Source organism: Saccostrea echinata, unplaced genomic scaffold (genome assembly GCF_033153115.1).
Source record: "Saccostrea echinata isolate AGI-Se365-2 ecotype Australia unplaced genomic scaffold, CSIRO_AGI_Sech_v1 ptg000010l, whole genome shotgun sequence".
In the NCBI taxonomy this organism is placed as follows: domain Eukaryota; kingdom Metazoa; phylum Mollusca; class Bivalvia; order Ostreida; family Ostreidae; genus Saccostrea; species Saccostrea echinata.
The window spans coordinates 2,709,161-2,734,649 of record NW_026889759.1 but is presented as its reverse complement, the minus strand read 5'-3'; the positions used below and the strand labels follow the sequence as shown (position 1 = coordinate 2,734,649).

General features: G+C 31.9%; 2 protein-coding genes across 2 annotated transcripts in view; both read right to left on the bottom strand.

The window, feature by feature from the left end:
* LOC133184144 (RUN and FYVE domain-containing protein 2-like) overlaps positions 1-25,489 on the bottom strand; it is a 172,156-nt gene that overhangs the window by 49,609 nt on the left and 97,058 nt on the right. The window lies entirely within an intron of this gene.
* Positions 20,410-25,404, bottom strand: LOC133184594 (uncharacterized). The gene is made up of 3 exons (XM_061319681.1): positions 25,333-25,404; positions 25,152-25,217; positions 20,410-22,479 (listed from the first exon to the last, which is right to left on the bottom strand). Exon 3 carries the CDS (start codon positions 22,454-22,456, stop codon positions 20,444-20,446), a length of 2,013 nt encoding a protein of 670 aa, XP_061175665.1. The 5' UTR covers positions 22,457-22,479; positions 25,152-25,217; positions 25,333-25,404; the 3' UTR covers positions 20,410-20,443.

Below are 25,489 nucleotides of genomic sequence, written 5' to 3'. Positions count from 1 at the left end.
AATTATGAAAGAGGTTATGAGATTGAGTGCAGTTTTTATATGCTACATTTTTTAGATGGGCAAAATTATTATCATTCTTCGGCTTTGAATACATTCAATTTCCACTGTTTATATTTTGATCTTTTTACAGCATAGTAAAACGTGTCGAAGGAATTTCTAACATGACATAAAATTCCATCTACTCTACATTTTGTATTACCATGAAACATAAGATTATAAGAATAACAACACTAACGATATTTTATTTTATAACTTTGCCCTTCCTTCTTTCTCAAGTAAAAATGGAACTGTAAAATATAAAATATTTACTTAGAAATAATAAATAAAAAAAACATCATTTTGATCTTCTGATCAAAAGTAGAAGCGAAAAAAATGTCAAAATGTTTACTGACTTCTTTATAAATAAAATGTTTAATAAATTAGTACGTTAATCTGCATTCACAGAATTTATTTATTTATTTATTCATTTATATTTTATTTATTATTCATTTATTATTTGCATCAACAAGTGTATCAAATAAATTTCATACATGCAAAGTCATATATCACTTAATAATTAATAATTGATATATTAAATTATCATCAATATATATATTGATATAAATAAATATCAATATATATATATTGATATTTACAATTAATGTTACAGAGGTACAGTTGGAATTCTACTCTGTGATAATGAATATTTCATGTCAGGTTCCTCATTTACAATGTATGACATTTTAAAGGAACACCTAACGAAAAAATACTATATTTAACTATAGTTTACTATAGTTGAATATAGTATGAAAGTTTTCGCTATAGTAAATCAAAGTTTTAACTATAGTATATCAAAGTATTTTTACTATGGATTTCAGATTGTTCTATTTTATGTTCTAATATTCATACATGCACATTTTTTATATTAAATAGATGTATTACATGTATATTCATATATTATTTCTAAATTTTACATCACTGTTATCAAATTTGAAGGATTTTATGCTTTATTCATACATGCACATTTTTTATATTATATAGATGTATTACATGTATATTCATATATTATTTCTAAATTTTACGTCACTGTTATCAAATTTGAAGGATTTTATGCTTTGAAATCTGGAAAAAAATTCCAGAGTAAAGTTTCATAGTTAAATATAGTAAATTTTTGTCAGGGTTAACATATCTTGTTAAAGACTAAAAAATAAAGATTTTATAATTCTTGAAAATTGAACCTTTTGCTTTCACAAAATAATTCATAATTGACACGGCTATACAACTATAAGTGACACAAACAAACGAGGCAAACAAACGTATTACAAAACAAACGTATTTACAGTAGATATCGGGAAACCAATTCACAGTAAAGCATAATAAAGAAAACACAAGAAGGATAAGAGTTATTGCCCTTCGCAAATTCTTTAACAGGATAAATAATAAAATAACTATAGTAAATAATTTTTTTTACATTATTTTATTAAAATAAATTCTAATTACACCTATTTAAAAATTTTCTTTCAAAAGATATATTTATGATGGACACTTTGAATTAATGAAAGATTTTGCAAGAATGCATGACATAACATGAGGGTTGAATTACTTTAATAATTTTACAGAGATGTTCTTGCTTATGGAATCAATTAGGAGACATAAAAAATAAATCAAAATCCCCGAGAATGTAAAAGAATGTGTTATGATTTATGTTAAAATACCTAAATACAATGCAAAATAAGCGTATAAGTAACTAATCATAACACTTTATATATCTGAAAATAAGACAATATACTGGTTATAACACAGCAAGTGTAGAGAGCTGTACGTTTCTGTACTCAGAATAAATATTTAACATATGATAATGTGCTGATCTTGAATGTCTTGATTATATTATTACAAAGATTGACACTGTCCGCAGACTTTTCGAACAACCATCGTATACACTCGATCTGAATAGAGAAACGAAAATATTTGAATCAAGAGATCAGTTATGTTGTTGCTTGCAAGGTGCAAGAAGATAAGCTGAAGAATTTGAAATCGATATTTAAAGTAAAACGAATCTATCAGATATGGTATATTTTAAATTTAAAAAGGCTAGGCAAGGCAAAATCTAGATGTATACGTATTAGAGTTGTCACTCTTCCAATGTGCCATTGAAAAAAATCTCTTCGAAACACAATTTTACTATGCCTTCGCGTCTCTTTTTAAAAAAAATGCGGAGCCCTTGAGTCGTATATTGACGCCGTTGAGTCAGACATAGAGACACTCCTTTCAATGCCAGACAAGGCCCCCCGACAATTTGAGTAAGGAAGAGAGATCCGCCTTACAATCATTAAAGAATCGGGATGACCTTAATTGTAATCAAGAAAGCAGACAAAGGCTCTACAGTAGTAGTACTTGATAAAGAGACGTACATGATGGAGGCCCATAGACAACTCTCTTTTTAATATATTTTAAGTGTTTACGTTGCCGAATAGCAGAGCTCTAAAAAGAGATGCTAATGAAGGTAGAGTGAGATAGAATGTAATGACTTTTCTGGCTAGTGGTTCTGTTCATAGATTTGTATTGTTAGTAGGTTTTTTTGAGATCTATCTTTTTCATTCAGGTTTCATTCAAGGTATACTAAAGCTCAGTGATGGACATTACTTCATCTTGAAATTTATAACTTGATATGTATCTGCTTCTTCAATGTGTTTTAGATATTTATAGAATACATAAAATTACACCAAATTAATTTACTACATTATCGCAGAAAGAGGTGAGGAAAACGTATTGATGAAAAAGAAAAGAATGTTCCTGAGCTATTGTATCTTAGAGTACTGGGTAAGGTCGTATACTTTTGATATGATTAGCAAGTTCAACACATATCCTTATTACAAAGTAAGAATTTTTAATTTAAAACATAGTTTGGACAGATTCTAGTTTTTGATTAATTAAGAAAAAAGGGATTAAAATGTAAGCTGATGGTTTATTTCTTTCCTTACAAAATTAATTTCCAGTTTTGTACCAACAATTTATATAACAAAAAAATCCTTGCTCTGAAATTCATTTGAATTTTCTTTGTCGACCACGTAGTAAAATAACAAAAAAGTCTAAGTTTTAATTTATTGATTTTTTATCATACATATCAAGCTAATAAATACATGCATCTAATGTGTAACACAACAAAGTCTTGATTTTATAAATTTCCGAACTTCAGACAACCTCCACAAATATATAAACGGATTTGCAAGAGAATTTAACACACATAGACAAAACACTAATCCATTGGCCTTTGAGGACGTGTTGTCATACCATAATGTTACACAGAAAGGCCCTGTTAAAATTACAAGTAGGATGATTAACAAACCAACTAAATACAGAGTACTATTAATTTTTTTCTGTCTCAATGAAATCAAACTGTGGTGATTCTGGAAATGTGATTTGCCTTGACTTTTACCATCAATTTTCTTAATTGTTTTGTCATCGAATGTGGCAGGTAACTGCGTCATTTGAATTTGAATGGTACTTATATGTGTGGAATTCGAAGTACCCATAGGATTCACTTTCTTGTAAGTTTTCAGAACATGACAAACTGTTACAAAGTAGAAGAAGATGGTCAATGATAACAGAGAGAGTGAAAGGAACCTAATGTATATGGAGTGTGCCAGATAATGTCCATGATAGACATACGACAACAAACGGTCATGAGCCAGGTTTGAATTCCTGTCTGGTGGTGAAACAAGAGCAAAGTTGAAGATTACTACAACAATGGAACTTCCACAACAAACGTAATACTTTCGGTTATTTTTAAATATGCATGAATTCAAGTTTTCTTTACATATAACCAGGTATCTTTGTAAACTGATTAAAAACGTCTGTAAGAGTGACAGACTCAAGCCACTGGTCATCAAAACTACCTGAAAAACAATTAGAATTTTGTTTCCATATAACGAAGGTATGACATAATGAGGACCGAAGAACATGATTCCAAGACCTACCGTAAAATCGCTCACACATAGCATAAGTACTAAAAAATGATAAGGGTTCTTCCGTACATTTTTTACTTTGATTAAAATAGCAAAAACTCCTCCATTTACGACGAGGACCAGAGTTCCAACTATCGTCACGGAGATTACAGTTAATGGTATTGCATTGTTATCCCTTTCAACATAAATGGAACAATTTAAGCTTTGATTTGTTGAACAGTCTTTGGGTTTTATTTCAGTCATACCGCTTTTGTTGTCCAGGGTGTCTTTTTAATCATTTGCTTCGTTTTCCTTCGTTGTCTTTTTATAATAACGTTCCCCGATGATCTTTTTTGACAGTGGAGAGAGCAACTATGTAACGATTTAAACTGAAATAAAAAACAAAAAGTTTTAAATGAAGAGAAGATGAAACTTTCTTGTAAACGAAAATAGAATGAATTGATTCTAACTTTAACAATCTGCAAATAAACATACTGTATTTTATAAAAAAAAAGTTTAAAAATACATTTATATAGTTTTCAATAATTAAAAACAATCAAAAGGCACATGTGTTTGTGTAAATCTCTTTATATATATATATATATATATATATATATATATATATATATATATATATATATATATATATATATATATATATATATATATATATATATATATAGGGGTAACGAATGTTATTAGAATTTGCATATGCGTCGGAGTTTCAATATGATTTTTTGACCAGGAACATGTAAAAGTAGTAAGAGATAAAAAAAAAAAAAGAATAAAGAAAACTATATATAAAAAAAAATTAATCGTGAATCGTAAAAGCAGAGTCCTATCCACAAGCATTTGTGTCAAAAGGATGTACTTTATCTTTTTCCCCTTACTCTTACTACATGTAATAACGTACTACAAATCCTTTTTATATCCTATATATAATATATTTGAATTGTTTATGTTGCTGAATAGCAGAGTTCTAAAAGGAGATGCTAATGAAGGTGGAGTGAGATACATTGTAATGATTTTTTCTGGCTAGTGGTTCTGTTCACAGATTTGTATTGTTTGTAGGTTTTTTGGTTTTTTTTTAGATAGATCACTGTTGGTTAGCTTCACCTTTTTTCACTCAGGTTATATTCAACGTATACTCAAGCTCAGTGATGGATATTACTTGAACGTATACTCTTGAAATCTATAACTGTATATGTATCTGCCTCTCCAAAGTGTTTTAGATTTTTTTTTAGAATATATAAAATCAGACCAAATTAATATGCTACATTATCGTAGAAAAAGGTGAGGAAAACGAAAAGAATGTTCATATTCTATTGTATCTTAGAGTACGAGGTAAGGTTGACAAGTGTATTTTCTGGTATGATTAGCAAGTTCAATACATCTCTTAATTAAAAAGTCAGAATCTTTAATTAAAAAATGGTTTTGACAGATTCTAGTTTTTAATTCATCAAGAAAAAAAGGAATTAAAATGTATGTTGATGATTTTATTTCCTTACAAAATTAAGGCCCAGTTTTTTACCAACATCATTAATTTATATTACAAAAAGCCCTTGCTTTACAATGTCATATAAATTTTCTTTGTGGCCAAGTAACGTCAAATTCAAAAAAGCAGGGTGCGAAGGGAGATCAGCAAGGAATATAAAAGTCGAATTATGAATTAAACATCTCGGATAAAAAGCCTTACATTTTTAACAATATAGTACTTATTCAATCTGCTTGAGGCAATTTTTCCTCACATAGTTACTTGTCTTACTATGGCGAGATACAGATATTAAAACAGCACCATAGACAGCTCACTTACAAAATGTCAATTATAAAAACAACACGAATCAAAACGCCATCTTTTGTATGAAACGATATGCTTGATGTCCTGAATCATACTCAAATCTGTCTGGACATCAACTGAAAGAGATGGTAGGTATACTCAGATTAAAGATGACCGTAACATCGACTAACCGTTTGATTTTGCTGAGTTTTTTTTTCTAAATTAATCCCAAGAAAATTTCATCTTTACAACCATCTGTATTTTGTAAACGCGTCTGATATCAAATTTTATTTACTATTTCATTTTTAAGCTCATCACGTAATGTTTATAATGCAAATGTGATAAACCGCCTTTATTCATGATAGGCTTCAAGAGTCCGTAACAGTTTGATGCAATACATTTTGAAGATGCAAAATTCCTTCACATCCAGCTTACAGCATTGAATAAGAAGGCTTACAATTCATGTATAATTCCTACTGAGCGTATTAGAAAATCATTTTTTCAATACAGAGAACTCTAATCCTTGAAATATATCCACATAACCTAATATTTTCGAATACTATTGATATTTTTTCATATTTTTTTTTCATGATTTCCTTAATTTGCACATAGATTTTTTTTATCTTAAAATTCTCTTAATTAATGTCCAAAGTTCAAGTAATGATTCTTTTCATTTTGTATCAGTTTTCAAAGATCAATATAATCGAAGAGTTAATATAATTTTTATTATTAAACAAATATCTCTCTCATTTTTTTAGTCAATAGTTGAAAATGTCAGCGATCTTCAACTGTTACTTTATATAGGAATTGAGTCAATTATTAAATCGAAATTCCTCAGCATATCATTAATAGCATTACTTCAAATAACATCTAAGATTTGGATCAGAGTTGTAGCTTATGTTACATTTGAAATTTAATCTGAATGCCTTTTACTCAAATACCGCCCCCACCCCCTTTTAAAAAATATATGTAGCATTGCAATATGTTGATAAAGACTGTGTTAAAAAATTAATACAGAATTTGTTTTGACTGTTATTAATCTTACCTCTATATAAACATCTTTCAACATGCTTTCCTCTAGCTTCCTATGATTGTTTCCATCAGGAAATACTGCTATTCATCTGGAAAATCTTTTGTGATCAACGGTATATGTACCTGCATAAACAAATCGATACACTAGTTTTTCTACCCTTGTTCCTCCTTCTCTCTCTCTCTCTCTCTCTCTCTCTCTCTCTCTCTCTCTCTCTCTCTCGCTTTTTACGCTTTCAACGAGACCGAAACCAACAATGATGGAAATAAACAAATGTTTTCACAAATATAACATATGTTATCACAAACAAGAACAAAGGAACAACTAGACTAGTAGAAAAAGAACAGTAAGATACAGATTCCCAAATAAACGCGGGTAATTTATCATCGCGAAATTACACTAGAAGCAGCTCTCTCGAGATAAAATTCTTAGCTCCTATTTTTATATGGGTTAAATACAGGTAAAAACTTTTGATCAACAGTCCACTCGCGAATTTATGTTCTCGCGGTTTGATGTCTGTGGGTAATTTCGCGATATTAAGTACTTGCGTAAAAATAAGGAATATACAGTAATAAATGAATCTTTAATTTGTCAGTTTCAATAAGAAGAAATTTCAAATTTTAATCATGAAACAATTTGCAATTGATTTATCGTTCAAGTTGTTAGTAAGAAAATAGTTTTATTTTCCTTAATCTAATAAAATAATCTTGCATTAAGTACTTGCAATTTCAAAAACTGTTCGAAGATATTTGCCTACATTAAGAAAGAAAACACTTTTTTTTCAATTTTGTTGATTTCATAACTTTTGGGTTTTTTTTTCAACTTCTAGCACCAAGGCGTATTTTTACACAAACACTACGGTTACATAGGTATATTACAAGGCAATACAGGGTGTTTCCAAATCTACTTTTGACATTTTACGTTGACAACAGAATTTTTTTAAGAACATTAAAATTCTACAAACTTTCATTCCTAACCAATACACGCTATTACGCTACCCACATTTAACAGGTTTAAGGTACATTTTACCATGATCCCAAATTTTTTTCCTCCTCCTACCTGTAGTTTGTACTAGCTAAGATTCCTACACAATATATGCTATTCCCCTATCTACTTTCGACAATTACAAGATTAATTTCTTATGAGGATGTTACCCTGGTCCAAGGTGTTTTCCCCTGCATACCTTCAGTTTGAACCAACTATAAGATTCTTGCACAATACACACTAATACCCAACATTTGTTCGACAGTCGCGAGTTTAATTTAACTTGAGGATATACCGTAATCTCAGATGTTTCCCCCACATACCTGTAGTTTTTACAAACTACGATTTCTGCGCAATACACGCTATTTACTTGTCTATTTTCCTCAGGTACCAATTTAAACTAATTTCACAGCTACATTTTACAATGATCCCGGACAGATTTTTCCTACTACCTATCGCTTGTACCAACTCAGAATCATACACAAACAAAAACAAACTATTCACTTCCATACATTATCAGGCACCAGATTAATTCTACATATACAATTTGGACTGACCCCTAACAGTTTTCCCTCAAATATCTAGTTTGTACCAACTAATATTCCCACATAAAGCAAACTATTCACCTGCCTACATTCATCAGGCATCAGATTAATTTTACATAAACATTTTACGCTGATTCCAAGCTGTTTTCCTTCAGCCACCTGTAGTTTGTACCAAAAAAGATTCCTACGCATTACATGGCAATCTCCTATCTACATTCCTCAGGTACCAGAAAAAATACACTGATCCTTGATCTTTTTTTCCCCACTTATTTGTAGTTTGTACCGATATACCTTCGCAATCTACCTACTTTTGACAGGAACCAGATTTATTTTGCATGTACATTTTATATTAACCCTGAACGGTTTTCACACCTACCTGTAGTGTGTATCAAGTAAGATTCACACACAATAAATGCTATTTACCTACTTATATTCATCAAGCATCAGATTAATTTTAGATATTCTATTTTTCTATTTATTTTAATCAGATTCCAGAGGAATTTTACATATGTATTTTAATGTATTTTAAGCTGATTCAGAACATTAAGCCTGACCTTTGGAAATTCCAGAGGTGGGGTCAGGTCCCCACACTAATCATGCTTTTAACCTACCTACTTTTATAAGGTACCAGTTTAATTTTACATTTACATTTTACGTCGATCCTGGACTGTTTTTCTCACCTACCTGTAGTTTGTCCCAACTAAAATTCACACACAGAACACACTATTCACTTACCTACATTTATCATGCACCATATTTATTATACATGTACATTTTACACTGATCCGAGACGGATTACCCTCACCTACCTTGTAGTACAAATATATTTCTACACACTGTAGTGCATTTCCTTACTTCTTTTTGACGAGTACCATCTTGTTTTTCCCAACCTACATGTAGATTATGTAAGCTTATATTCCTACAAAATACAGAATGTAATGTTTGCAGACCTACTTTTTAATGTATCAGATTTGTTTCTTTTCACATTGCTGTAAAAAAATTAATCAACCTAGAAGTATCGATCAGAAAGTTTCCAAGTCCCGTTCATAATTTTTCTTTGTAACATACAAACAAGTATTCAAAAAGTTTTACCATCTTTCCAGTAACAGTGTCTCAGTTTGCTTAATAGAGCGTGGTGAAATTTCACAAAGTGATTTCCATTTTGCTCATCGATTGGATGCTTGATTTTAATGAAATGAATACTATTTTGCATATGAAACACAGAACCCAGCAATACCACTGATTTTTGTTTAATTTCAAGGCATTTTCAAAATATATAAAATATTATATTGTCAAAAATGCATTTTTCTTCCAATTAATATAACCAACCTTGGGAAGTAGAGACATTTTTTCTCCAAGTAAGCATTGAGTCTCTTCTGAATTTCCTCCAGCAGAACATTGGTATCACGGAATCGGTCCAACACGTCAGGCTGGTCTGTGGCTACAAGACAGTGTGTGTCTTGAACGGCCTCTGTCATGATGTCACGACAGTAACTATTCACAATTCCAAACTTACGACCCTCCTCGGGTATCTTAGCTAGGATATCCTCAAAGCTGAAAATGGGCTCCAGGTACAACCAGGTGGCCTGGCACCGAAGTGAAAATGTGAAGAAAGAAGTGAAAAGAGCATCATCAAAACCTGTTAACATGTAACAGTATACATAGTATTTTTTTTCTTATCAAAGTGTTTTTTTTTATACATAAATGTCCATAGAAATGTTTAATATTTAGGAAGAGGACACCATTAGTTAGTGTAAAATCACAATTCTTCCAACAGATGTATAAAATTGCCTGCCTTAATCCATTCATCTAAGATGTTCTACATGGAGACAAGCTTCTCCTTCCATTCCTTCATCTCCTGCTCGAATTGTTTAATGAACGGAGACCCTCTCATTGTTTGGGCCTTTACAATGTGGTCATATAACAACACTTGGATGTCATCTGGAGCAGTCAGAATAGACACGCCCTAAAAGGAACCAATCGCATTTAATGGTTATTTTCGAGTAATACCTGTAAGCAGCAATAGGTGGTCAGTCAAAGTCCCTTTTGCTTCATAAAATCATGTACATGTATTATATTTAGTTGTCACTAAACTGGGTGGAGGTAATATACATGTACGTATAATCAGCAAGGGTTACATTGTTACAATTAAATAGACGCAAGTTTGCAAATGAAAATTAAAGCTTTAATTTAAACATTTTACACTGTACTTCTAAGTCCCGTTAAAGAAACGCTAGTGCTTTACGTGATGTATTAAGACTTTTTTTTTATAAATCTAAATCTTTAGAAGGTTCCCTCCTCGTTGCAATGCGTAATTGGGAGATTGCTATTACAGTATTATTAGTTTTATTATTAGCAGTACTATTAAACAATCATTCATTGCAATTGGTCAAACCTGTCAATTATATGACAGGGTTTTCTGTTTCATACGCAAAGTACTATTGATTTCATTGAAATCAAACATGCAATCGATGAGTAATATGGTAATCAACATTTAAAAGTTTTGCAAGTTCGATCAAGCAACGTGACACACTGTTATTGGAATGAAAGTTATGCTCTCCCTACCCTTCCCAAACATCTTACATTGAAAAAATTGTCCACAGTCGTAAGAGGGACTAATATGGGTCGTAATTTAAAAGTGAATTATGAACAGGAATATGTAGATGAGGTAGAAAGAGATAAAAATAAAAAAATATATATAAAAAAAATCATTAAACGGGGGAGGGGGGCATCGTAGAAGAAGGGTCTTGTCCACAAGTACCTGTGGTAACATCCATTTGGTACCTGATAGAAGTAGATGGTAAAAATAGCATGTATTGTGCAGGAAATTTAGTTGGTACAAACTACAAGAGTAATTAATGTACATGTAAAATTAATCTGGTGTCTGAAATGTGAGTATGTGAATAATGTGTTTCGTTTAGGGATCTTATTTGGTACAGACTACAATTAGGTAGGGAAAAATGTTCAGGGTCAGCTTAAAATGTACATGTAAAATGAATCTGATTTCTGCCAACAGCAGGTAGTGAAAAGTGTGTATTGTGTAGGAATCTAAGTTTGTACAAACTACAGGTAGGTGGGAAAAAGGGTCTGGCACCAGTGTATAATGTTCACGTAAATTTAATCTAGTGTCTGATGAATGTAAGTAAGTGAACAGTGTGTTTTGTATAAGAATCTTAGTTGGTACAAAATACAGAGAGGTTGCAAAGTCCATCCATGATCAGTGTAAAATGTATATGTGAAATTAATTTGGTACAGTACCAACCAGACCCAACCTGACACAAAGCAGTCCCAGAGCAGTCCCGGGGACTGCTTTCTGGGACTGCTAAAGCAGTCCCACAGCGGTCCCACAGCAGTCCCACAGCGGTCCCACAGCAGTCCCACAGCAGTCCCACAGCAGTCCCAGCGGTCCCAGAAAACAGTCCCAGCAGTCCCAGTGGGCGGGGTGAATTATTTTAATGGGCGGAGCTTACTCAGAAATGAGATTACCAATAAACATAGTAACTATAAAAGGCAGTGGAAATTGATGATGCATTTCTTACTGAGCAGTAACAGCAAATATTTACAATTTTTATGTGACAATCATTTCTGAACTGTTAAGAAAATCACAGTACGTGTATAGAAACAATAAATATTGAAAGGAAGAAGACGTTCACACCTACATGTACTAATAATATGATTATTTAAACACAGTTATATGGTATATTAATTTTTCACCAAAATAAATCAATTTCTTTAATTTCTGTGATTGATATTGGTTTCCATATTTATTTATTTTATAGAAAATTAAACATGAATTTTTTTTTTCTATCAGAATTAGCTTTAAATAGATCTTATAATTATAGCTGATTCCCATACTATACTCTGAATGCATTTTTCTTACTGGAAAGTACTGAGGGTTTTGAAAATTCTCTGTTCAATTTTGCCGACTATTATATTTCAGTCATGATTATTTTCACTGACTTGCCAATATGATTATCGTTAGATTCTCTTTGTAACAGAAAACAATAACACTCAGTTTTAAGTGTTTTATTATATAAACGTTCGAGTGTACAATAAACATCTGTAAAACACACGAATGGAACTCTCAGATTATGTTTAAAATTAATTAATCCCGAAATAAATCTATACACATTTATTGAAACAAAAATTTTTTGCAGTTCATAGATTGAAATTAGTGTCATTGTTGACCAGCATGTTCAGTGATGTGTAACACTGATACCATTCATTGACTTTCTGCTAATCATGCCCAAAGGCGATTGAAATCTCAGGTGTTTACACCACACAATTCCCGATATTTTCAAATGTTTATTTTTTTAATAAATGTACTTTTTTAATAACTTGTTTCTAAATAAAAAACTAATTCATAAATAAATACCTCATTACTTGTTCACATTGTTTATATGACGGAAGAATGGTAGAATAATTTTATTTCATGGTTATTTAATAAATTATTAGGTTTTCTTTGAGGGAGGTAAAAAATAGCATGAAATGCGCTTTTTAGCATGGTTTTAGAATTTAAAAAAATCCAGTGCAGTACGTCCCTATGAATATCTTACTGCAAGAACAAGTTTGTTTTTTTTTTAAGTAGTGCTAATGCAAACTTTGAGTACATAATTTGATAGCATTAATTTATTAAATAGGCCTAGATAATTTTGTATCAAACACCTGTATCAAAGTTTAATTTAAGGGATAAAAATCATCTCCTGACTTCCCTTTTTAACTATTTTCATTTTTTTCAAATTAATACTCGACTACACTGACCAATTGTGAAATTTATAGCCCCAGAAGACATATAATAATTACATGTATATATCTATCTCTACTTGTTAAAATTCTGTAAGAAATCCTTGTTTTATATTTTTATCTTAAACACCTCTCTGCTGAAAGTAAACAAAACAACAACAGGGAGCCTGCAAATTCAGAATACACAAGGGGCGGAGCTATCATGTCACTCAGAACCTTTTTCACGCATGAGTGAACAAAACAGTCCCAGAAAGCAGTCCCGGGGACTGCTGGGTCTGCTTTCTAGAGCAGTCCCACAGCAGTCCCAGAGCAGTCCCACAGCGGTCCCAGAGAAGTCCCACAGCGGTCCCAAAGCAGTCCCGGGGTCTGCTTTCTGGGACTGCTTAGGTGTCAGGTTGGGTCTGGGTGGTACTGTACCTGATAAAAGTAGATAGGTGCAAAGTGGATTAATAAATACATTTGGGCTTATTTTGGTTAAATGATACAATCACAATTTTTGTTATGTATTTTAGCTCCTCTGTTGTATCTGTCTATATTTTTTTCGTGTTATTTCTGGTTTAATCATGTAAGGTATGTTGTTATATTATATAATAACCCAACCGCAAAAGAAAGCGTAACATACCAAGCACTTTTCTGTTATAAAGGGACTAGGAAATGAATATTTATCTCCAGGGTGGGACTGGTGCAAAATATGATGGAACAGGTACTTTTCTGGACATTCAGTAGGATGGGACAAGCAATTATTTTACAAGAGTAATGTAGATGGAACATTCATATTTTTCTTCTATAAAACTGTATGAAACAAAACTTATCACTAAATAAAATAATAAATCATAATATATATGTATGAAAATACCTAACTATGGGACCTAATATTAATTTCTGAGTACAGTGTTCAAATAAATATGGCTGTAAGTTATAGAACACTTCGTAGTCATATATGAATAAGAATTTATAACTCTAAACCCCCAAATCACAGGTTTCTCTTTTTTTCAACAATTTAGACATAGTGCAAAACTGTCTTCTGCACCCTTTAACGTTTCAAAATTGTCTAGAAATTATATATCATTTTGATTTAGAAAGTGCATGCTATTATAAGAAAAACAATAGCAAATTTGCCATATTTCATTAAAAAATAAAAAAAAAAGATATGGTCAAATAAGAAAACACACCGATATCTATTGACTGACCTCAACATAATAATGGGTGCTCTCTATAAAAATTCTATAAAAATTCGAGTCTTTTTACAATATCAGAAACTGAATATTTCTTCTAAATTAGTAGTTTCTGTATTAAGAATTCTTGATTATTTCCAAATGTAAATACATGTAATAAATCATATAAGATTTTCAAAGATTGTATCAAAAAACTCAGCGATATCCCTCATCTTCCTGCAACCTTAAATATGGCTCATATTCTTCATAAATCTCATGAATTTTTCAGGTTGTATGTAATCGATAATCACATTTAAAATTCCCAAAAATTTAGTTCTGAAAAGGAAATACATGTTTATTTGATTATTCTTTACCCTATAAGTGATAGTCATCTACTCAGCTGTCCCTTTAGATGGCTGATGCTGATTAACGTTATGTTTTATATGTATGTATATTACTTTGATTTTTTACACAAATGAGGATGGAACATATACTTTTTTTCATTTTGTAAGGTATGAGACCAAGACATTTTTTTAATCAAGTATTTTTTAATTAATTTTTTTTGGAACCGGTACCACCTTAGTGACAAATTTTGCCTTGTCCCATAGGACAACAGGATCATATAGGAATGAAAAGATGTTCGATGTTTCATTCCTACTTCCTGCTTAAGTCACCCGCGTAGCGCAGTGGTAGAGCGTCTGCTCTAGAGTCGTGGAGTAAGGAATTGATCCTTACGTCGCGGGTTCGAATCCCACAGTGGGACGTGGAGACCGGTCTTCGGATGAGACCGTATAAACCGAGGTCCCGTGTCGCAGTAGGTGCTGGCACGAAAAAGACCCCTCACTGCTCAATGGCCCAGAATTTGAAGCTCTCCATCGGCAAGTGGTGGCGTCTCCATATGAGTGAAAAATTCTCCAGAGAGACGTTAAACAACAAACACAAACAAAACTTCCTGCTTAATAATTCATTTCACTAGCTGTACTTTACAAGACATGGTCCTAAGATTACACAAAACCATGTTTTTACGTCATTGCACAAAGATACTATGATAAGTATTGTAAGAGATAAGCTCAGAATCTTTAATTTTCTTTTAAATCTGAAGCTTGATCATAACTTTGAGTCGGTATCATGAAAAAAAAAATCTAGAATACTTGATACAGCAGGTACCTGAGGAGTACAGAGGTGTCATGGTGGGTGTGACAGGGAATGAATTCCTGCTAGGCACATATCCATAAGCAGATGTTTTCCTGTTCTCGATTTGTTTTGTTTGAAACATTTATAAGATATCTCTTTGTGTGTTATCTTCACCCTTTTTTAATTGATAAAACGTCATCGATATATCTACATGTAAATGCCGAATTGAAGGCCACAGCAATTCTTTATCTGTATCTATTGACAGAAAATGTAAGTTAGTTTAAATATATGGAATAGAAAGATTTCTACTGATTACCGGTATTTCAGCTCTCTTTTGCTGTTGATGAGGTTTTTTTAGCTTTAGATGTCTCCATTTTTTTTTATTTGCCTGAGAACATTCTTGAATAGTTCTCGGAGAACGGTTGTATTTGTATTTTGGATTAAAAGTTGAAGCAGATTGTAATATATTTATGAAATCACCTCACGTTTCAGTTTTAAATACGTTTAACAGTCCAGTCAATAGGAGTGAGTTTGATTTACCGTTTACTTCAGACATATTGTTCTACAATATATTCAAAAAGTAGTGTAAATCAATTGTGATTTGTTAAAAGAAAAAAAGATACAAAGAACATTTGGAGAATTTAAATCATAAAGTCTCAAAACATTACATTTCTTCATAAAACCAATCCTCACGATTAATTAAAGAGCAGGCTTTTTGATATCATGACAACTGCTTCCTCATTAAAAATGGATCTTATCAAATTTCTATCTTGTGATTGGCCATTACTTTGTTAAAATACGGTTTGGTTCTAAATACAATTACATGTACTCTGAAATTGATATTAAAAAATGCCAGAGTTCCTCACTGAAAATATCTACGTTGTCTTTAGAGACAATGCCTCCCAACCATCTGTTAGAATTCCAATGAGCTCCTTTATTAGCCTACCTGTTTTTATATTCCTATGAAGCAGAATTAAATCAAAACTTTTTCATGGGAAGAAGAAAACACTTGCTGTGGTCTTCAACTCAACTTCTATATATGTAATATACATATCGAGTTTTATCAGTTAACAATAGTTACTTTCGGTCATATGTCGACTTGATATATCCCAGTGAACTCGAAAAAAGGCACTATGCAGTCTGCCACTTCTGTTTCATATTTGGATTTTTTTCTGACTATAGACGATAATGGTGAAATTATTTTTTCAGACACATGCAAATTGACATCTTACAGTCCTAACAAGATATATTTTGCCTAATATTTTTCAAGATCAATTAAGGCTAATATTCAATTCTATGAAAAATTATTGTTTTTCTAGAAAAAAAAGCCACTGTACTGCATTAATCTGGCTTAATATATAGAAAAGAGACTGATTATTAATTGAAACAGTTTGTTTTATTTTAGCTTCCATTGTATTATTAGACGATGAATATCAGTAAGGAATCGTCTTAAAGTATATGAAATTATTTCTTTAAATAGGGAATGTTTTCGACCTATTTCCGTTATTTTTCCAGTCAGTTATGTAAATAACTTCTCTTTTCAACCATTGTTTCAATCTCCTATGCAGAGTTGTCGTTCGTTCCTCTCTCAGACACCTCTGCAATGGGCTCGCGTCAAAATTTTTGACATAACGTAAAAAACATAATATTTCAAGAATTATTTCAAATTACACTTATAGTTTTAGATCTATTTAGTAAATATCTATCTTTAAAGGACTTATTGCATGTTTCTAAATTATTTGAAATTAAAAGCATAAAACGTTCCTTATGACCACAGTTTAAAATTTTGTGTTTTTACTGCAGATAAATCGCGGTAGTTAATCAATTATTAACTCAAATGAAAACCCCTGATTTAAAAATCCAAGTTAATTAGATAGCGATCACGTGACCCTGTGACGTCAAAGGCGACAATGGCTGATCAGCTCCACGTTAATCTTACGAAAATATACGCGATACAACCTGAATTTTCTGCGTTGTGGATGACCAAATCGCTTATTTTATCGATATGAAATTGAATATCCAACCTTATATGTTAGCATTGCAGCAAGAAAAATCTGTTTACATTGTATTTAAATAGCATCGACGATAGCGAGGGAGACGCGGCGAAGACGAAGAAACTCGCCATCAGAATACGATTTGATTTGTCATCTTATCACACGTATTTACTTATTTGATTCACAAATTTAACACTATATAACTTTGTTGTTCTTTATTTTTAACATAATATTAATTTATGCAAGTCTTCATATGTTTTTTTAAAGGATGGCGATCTTGAAAAATAATTTCCCGATCACGAAACATTGCCGTATTCAAAGCTACAGTTTCTAAATGTTTGGAATAAAAAACGAAAATTTCTCAGAAGCCTTATACCATAGAACTAGTTAATGTTTCTATAGTAATTGAGAAGCACGTTAGGCATTAATTTTTTCAGCATTTTTCGTAATTAAGCTGCATTTGTTGTTGATAACTCCGTAATTAGTGTGCATATTCTCATCTCTCTATCACTGAATTGTCGCCTATGACGTCAGAGCAGTATTTCGCCGAAATCCGACTGAAATATGCATATTGCCATATTTGAATTTCAACTCCTTATATCTCTTAAAATATGCTTTCAACAACGTTTACTCTATTCAGTATTTTAATAAACAAGGTTGTAGATAATATTTTTCATAAAATTACGATTTTTGAAAGATCATGCGATAAGTCCTTTAAGGATTATCATTAGCTCAGACATTTAATTATAATGAATTAAAAGAAACGCACTATTTCTCGTGCTTATCACTGTGATATACGCGAGCCAACGACAGAGGTGAATGTATGAGCCGATGGTAGAGAGTGCTTTTTGTTTCGTCTTGTCTTGAATGTTATGTCAATATTAATAAGCAACAAAAGAAAAATATCAAATTGTTAAAGGAATTGTGTAAAATGACATGTTTTTGAAAATATAAAAAATGTAATGATAGTATTTTAGATAAGACATTTACCCCAACTTTGTTGAGCATTTTGGCATATGCAGTCTTTGGAATAAAGAAATATATATTAATTTAAATATACATATATATGATTCTTATTTGTACTCGCTTTCCAAGTAGGGTATTGGTTACTCTTTAACAATATTCGTTCAAAGATTTTCTTGTACATTTTGATGAATTTCTGGCATTTCATTGGACTGTTTTTTGAAATCCTGATTCCGCATTTAAGATGGCTTCTACCTTAAACAGTATGTGTGTGTGTGTGTGTGAGAGAGGGTGTGTGTGTATGTGTGTGTGTGTTTTGCACCTTTAAAATATTGTTTCATATCAGGTCTGTAGGTAGCGAATTCATTTGGGGTTTGATCACTGTTTGTAAACTTTACCTATTTCATTGCATTGGGAAAAGCATGTAAATAATTTTTTCAATTACTTCATTTTGGTCTATTGCAATGTTAGGAATATGCTAATCTATTTCAAATTGTTTCATTTTCTGTAGATTTCCGATTATTTCATTCTCCTTAAAAGGGCACAATCACTCCTACTCCATAAAGTAAAAACTCAAACTACCATAGGCATAAAACTCTTCATATCAGAGATCAGTGAGCAATCACGGTGTTGAAAGAACGCTTGGCCAAGAGTTTGGGATGATTGGATGGGGTTCTGAAACATTTGGCTGGCAAAGATGAGCGATTAAAATTCTGCAACGTTTTCCTATCTATAACATTTTAAGCTCCCGTAATCGAAGATTCAAGGGTATATAGATTTTACCCTGTCCGTCCGTCTGTCTGTTTGTCCGCAAAAACTTTAACCTAGCCCATAATTTTTGATAAGTTGTAGCTGTGGCTTTCATATTTCACATGCATATTGCTTGTGACAAGACCTTTCTTTGGGTACTGCATATTGACCTTTTGACCTTGATCTTAGAGTTTGACCCACTTTAAAAAGAAACTTTAACTTTGGCCATAACTTTTGAATTGTTAGCACTAGGGCTTTCAAACTTTACAAGTATATTCCTTGGGAGAAGACCTTCCTTTGAATACCAACAATTTTGATCTTGACCTTGGAGTTTGAAGCTTCTTTTGAAAACTTTAATCTTGGCCATATTTTTTGAACAGTTGGTGTCTTGGGTTTTTATATTTTTCATGTGTATTTCTTATGACAAGGTCCTTCCCTGCGTACTATTAATTTTGACCCTTTGACCTTGACATTGGAGTTTAACCAACTTTTAGAAAACATTAATCTTGTCCATAACTTTTGAATGGTTGATGCTTGGGTTTTCAAATTTACCAGATATATCCATTGACACGAATTCTTTCCTTGGGTAGCAAGTTTTTGATCTCTTGACCTTGACCCTGGAGTTTGACTTGCATTTGACAAACTCTAACCTTCGCCATAAGCTGCCATACAGGGGCATCAGTGTTTCACAAACACATCTTGTTTTTTTTATTACAAGACGCAGAAATAATTTTCATCTTGACTACAGGCATCACTATTTATTATAGATTCATACTGTTCGACCCCTGCTTTGAAAAACAAGATTTTTTTTTTATTTACCTAATAATAGGAACACTTTGAGTCGATAGTTCCTTAGTAGAAAGTAAATGATAACATGAATTTTTAAAAGAAGCATTTAGTTTTTAAAATGTATAACTCCATCGTTTTTGATAGCTTTTTTTACTTGTGGAAGTTTAAGTTAGGATTATGGGCATAGGAAAGTTGAATTCAAATCAATATTTTGATTTCATTGAAAGAATAAACATCAATTATTCTTTTTCTTCCTTTAATAACTATAATTGTTTTTAGGAAGAATACTGAAATTTTTCCTGCAATGTTATAATCATTACCTGCTAATATCTTAATATCAAATACAAATACGGCATGAATATTGATCGTATTTTATTTCAATTTCCAATACAAAACATTTACCGGTACCAATAACAATTATCGATATCCTGAATGTAAAAAATGGATTTCTCAAGTCAAACCGTTGTGGATATCAGTTAACCTGGGTTAACCCTGTGGTGAGGAATGACCTTTACATGCACTGGTGTCAATACTAATGTTCAAAATGCACACAAACGCAAATACAAGAAAAAGAATACACTAGGCAGAAGGTAAAATGACAAAAGTATTTTTATAAAATCATTAAGCCATCTAAGATAGGTTTTATTGGACGATACATCACAGATCTATACATTCACAGCCAGTGCTTCCACAGTAAGTTTTCTTCTCTGGTAGCATCTGTTTTATCACCGCTTTGATATCTTCTTCGTTAGCTCCAATTGTAGTTGCTATGTTAGAAACACACGGACAAAATTTCCAAGTAATGCATGTTTCCATTATGGATCTCATATTTTCATGTAGCATTTTCAGTTCGGATGCCTTTTCTTTGATTTTCTTTAGGTCTTCATCCGGTATGTCAGGGCAGTTAAGTCGGAAAAATGAAAGTGGAATGAAATCATATTCATTAATAGTTGAATATTTGCTTGAAATTCGACATAATACATCTTTTTCGGTTATTGAACTGGAAAAAGAACGAAGAGATTGTTCGCTCTGAAACTGGTATGCGTTTCGTATGGCTGACATCATTTCGCTTAAGCCAATCACAGATTCTCTTTCAAATTCAGTGTCTATGACGTCATTCATAATCCTCATATTTTGCTGTTTTATAGCTGCTTTGTCCATCATCGAATAAAATGTATCGTTAACTTCACAGCGGGGTATAAATGGCGCTAAAGGATAGTAATCGTAGAATTTTCTATCTGCCCTTAGTATTGCAACCGTGCAGACAACATCCTTCTTTGATAATTTGGCACCATAACTGCGTACTTCTGAAGAGGCATCAAGTCGGTATAAGGAGTGAAGAAATTCAGTCATCTGCAAAACTCCTTTACTTCTGTTCGTATTTTCGGTAACATAATCGTACAGAATGGATCGTGCTCGTAAAGCTTCGCTGATAGCTGTCAAATTATTATTATTCCCATTTAAGAACTCGAGGACGGAACTTTGAAATCTAAGTATATTGCCCCTGTTTACTCCCTGATAATTTACAGAAAGTAAGCTTTTCGTTTCGTTTATTGCAAGGCGCGGCAAACCTACCACATCTACAAAATCATTATATCGGGACAAATTTTTCATGACAGATTCAAATGTTTCTGATGAATCTTTGAAAGTTTTAATTACTTTTTCCCACTCTCCCTTCAGATTGTTTATCACGTCCTGTAAATTATTTCTGTTTTCTTTTAAATCTGCAAGGTGGTCTTCAAAGTTCTTTTTGGCGTCTGCAACTTCTTTATCTTTCTTTTTCCAAGCATCTATGTTCAGTCCGATAGAAACAGCATCAGAAATGACACCAACCACTGATAAGCCGATGTTTAGCTTTGACATTTTAAATTGTTTTACCTTATCGAGTTTTGCTCTAAATTTTCCCTTGGCAATTTTTGCTTTCAGTTTCATGTTCTTGAATGAATTTTTAAATTTTTCCTTCATATTTCCTCCAATATCTTTCCATGCTTCCTTGGTAAAAGCCTTTTTCAGAGATTTCAATTTCTGTGCAGACATTGTTTTAGCGTTTTTTAATTTTTCTGCAAATGCTGTTTTCCCTTTTAGAACTGCATCCCGTGCATTTTTGGCCATTTGTTTTAATGCTTTTGGAACAGCTACCAATTTTTGCCTGGTAGCAGACTTTGAGGTTTGCTCAAATTCCCCTAGTACGGCTTGAACTTGACTTCCGGAGAACAGATCCTCTGTAACCTGCTGGTATGCCTTTTGAAATGACCTTGCAAATGAATTTATAGCAGACTCAACGAGTAACTGAGCGACTATCCCAATAATCTGCATTTGTTGTTGTTTTTGTAGCATAGTTTGGATGTCATTTAACGAGTATTCCAGACGTTGCATACTTAATGTTGATAGATATTTGGTGAAGTTCCCTTTTATTGCAATGTCTGTTAACTCGACTGATGTGGGGAAAAAAGCTTCAAGTTTGGCATTAATGTCCTCTTGCCTTTCGCGGATGCTTGAAATCTTTTTTATTGTTTCATTAACATAATAGTTAATAAAACCGTTATTGGTGTATGCGGAACGAAAGTCCACGAAGTTTTTATTATGTTTTATGAACATTTTTTTTAACTCCTCCTTTTCGTTATTGATTTCTTCCTCCAATTTTTCCATAGCCTTTATGTTATCACACATTCTAGGGAAGAAGGCACATCCCTCTGAAATGATATATTTTGATATAGTAGAAATCTGTTCAACATGAGGAAAATGAAAATACTCCTGCATACACAGCAAAAATATTCATAGCCAATGATCAAATTTGAAACCAGTTAAATGAAACAGCAAAAAGGAATGTAAAACATGCTGATGAAATAATCAACAATTCAGAAAAAACACCTCAACAACTAAAAAGGCCAAACATTGATTTGAATTAAGCTTATGACAGACTACCTAAGCAGGAACTAATTCTGGATGACATAAAAAGGTTACATTTGTATTTTCATAGACATCTTGGTGAAACATATTTGAATCTTTGTGTGTGTGTGTGTGTATGTGTGGCTTCAGAAATAACAAGTAAAACAATGATGGACTCACTACAACTGCTCTGATGATCTCCAAAATCATTTTGTCATCCATACAAAAGATGTGGTAGGATTTTTTTTGGAGGGGGGGGGGGGAGGCATACAGGCACATAAATTACAAGATAGTCAACCTTGCAGAATGCGCGAACGAATTGATGGACAAACAAAAGGAATTATATTCTGTGAACCGACTTATTTGCTTGCGAGAAATATCCGCGGATTTCACAATAATGTTTAACTCGCGAATATTTCTCGAGGAGAACTATTCATTTCATTGTGTATTTATGTAGAGTATTTCCTCAAGTCCAAAATTAGTCGTAGCGGATTGATTTTAAACTGAAAACTCTCAAATAATAGTTGGTTTACAATATACCTCATTGTTTCAGGCGGTGATTAATCATATTCAATCTAATTAAACATGGCAACCAAATGTATTCCAGTAAGTGCAAAACTTAATAAGATATTATTTAATGCAAATTACAATTACATAAACATTTTATTTAAGTATTAGAACAAAACTGATTGAAAGTTCAAATTGAGGAATAAATTTCAAGGTAAATTCGATCAATTCTATATGCTTTATATGAGGGATTGGACAGAGTATTTCTTTCTTACTTTATCCTAATATATGTAATTCCCCCTCCCCCCCTCTTCTTTCTCCCACTTTTCCAACCCCCTCTACCCTCTCCATTTCTAACACATCCAACTCCCCCACCCGCTTGTTATTAAAAAATGAAGATAGAAATAAAAAAATCTTCATATAAACTTTGTTTCTTCTTTGTCGTTCTGTATCTGATCTTTATAGATACATGTATCCAATGCATTTAATTAATTTCCGTACAAAGGGCAATATATTTCAATGTTTTGTTTCACAATTTTGTTGATTATCAATTATTGAAATTTTAAAATAAAGTATTATAAAATTTAAAAAAAAATCTTTTTTGAAAATGATTTTGGCCCTCTTCTTCAAACTTGACTAATATCAATGAACTAAGAAAAGTTGAATGAAATAAGGCGAACACAAAATGAATAATAACAACAACAACAATGATAGTCAAGTCTCAATAATTAATCAATTTTTCAAAATACTAGTATTTTTTCTTGTTCCAGAGTTTGTATTTTTGTCGTGAGTCTTATTTTCAAATTTACTCACTTCACAATTAAAGCGATCCTTCAACTGTGAAAGAAATTTGGTAAGAAAAGTAGTACAACTTTTTTTAACAAGATTATTTTTCATAGGTGCTAAACATTATTTGAAGACGGGCAGTTATGTTTTGGTGCGGGTGAATTATTTTAAAAGTGATTGGATATTTAAATAGTAGCTAGTATGCATGAGCAGATATTAGTTTTGAGTAAATTTGTCATTAGAAGGCTCAGATATGTAAGTTACATCACGATATATTTAATCCTCACCAACCCTTTTTCAAGGTCATATTTTTTCTAATAGTATTAAATTTATTGATTATCATTTAGTGAGTTATTTTTTTTTTTTTTAGTTTGTCGCGATTTGTGGATTTGAAGTTGGCAATGAATCATAGTGTGGTGTCATTGAGGAGAGTTAGATAGAGACCGACGAGAGGGAGAACCAAGAATTTATTTGTAGAGTGTATAAATTTGAACGCTTATCCTATATAATTTGTTGTCTTGTATGGTGAAATGAATTATGTTTGTTTGAGAACATAATAGCAATTCAAATTTTAGAGATGAAAAAGTTCATCGTTTATTGGGAATACCTAATCATAAATTTATGTCAGACTTTTCTCAAGACAATTGAACCTTGATTTGTTGTCTTATATGGTGAAATGAATTATGTTTGTTCGAAAACATAATAGCAATTCAAATTTTAGAGATGAAAAAGTTCATCGTTTATTGGGAATACCTCATCATAAATTTATGTCGGACTTTTCTCAAGACAATTGAACCTTGATTTTTAGCTAAAAGCGTTTCTACAAATATAAAAGAAATCCGCATGGTGAAAGTGAAGTCTGGAACATTCTCAGATTATTTGACAATTTCTTAAGATTTACTCACTTTTTGCATCAAAATTAAAATAATTTTTGTCAGCCGAACTTTTTAACTACATCTTTTTCCATACTAAAGAAAATATTTGAAGATAATTTTACGAGGGATGTTTAGGGACGAAATGGTGGAATGGATGCATTAGGAATAAATGAAGAAGGCAACTACCTGATTCCTCACTAATTTTATGCCAGATATTTAAAAAAAAATGCATCAAAATTTTGAAACAAAACCATATTTACTTAAAAATGTCAGCCGTGTCAACCAAAATCAGTAAAAATTGTACTTACTTGTAACTGCACCTGCAACATTTACTGCGAGACTTCCTAAGCGTATAGTCGTTGTAACTCCTAAAACTGTGAATAAGAATTTAATTTATTAAAATTGATTTTTGCATGATAATTAATCTTTTTTCATAAACCAGTTATGATGATACCACAAACCACAAAAAAGCTGAATAAAAAAACTTACCAAATAAGGACCCCACTCCTCGTTTTGATATGGCATGGGTTTTGTTCTTTATTTTTGCTGTGTCCAAATCTAGAAACAATTCGATCGTGATAAACAAAATCTGTTCGGTTTTGTGTGTGTGTATTTTTCTCCTTTTACTTATTCAAAGAACTGCATG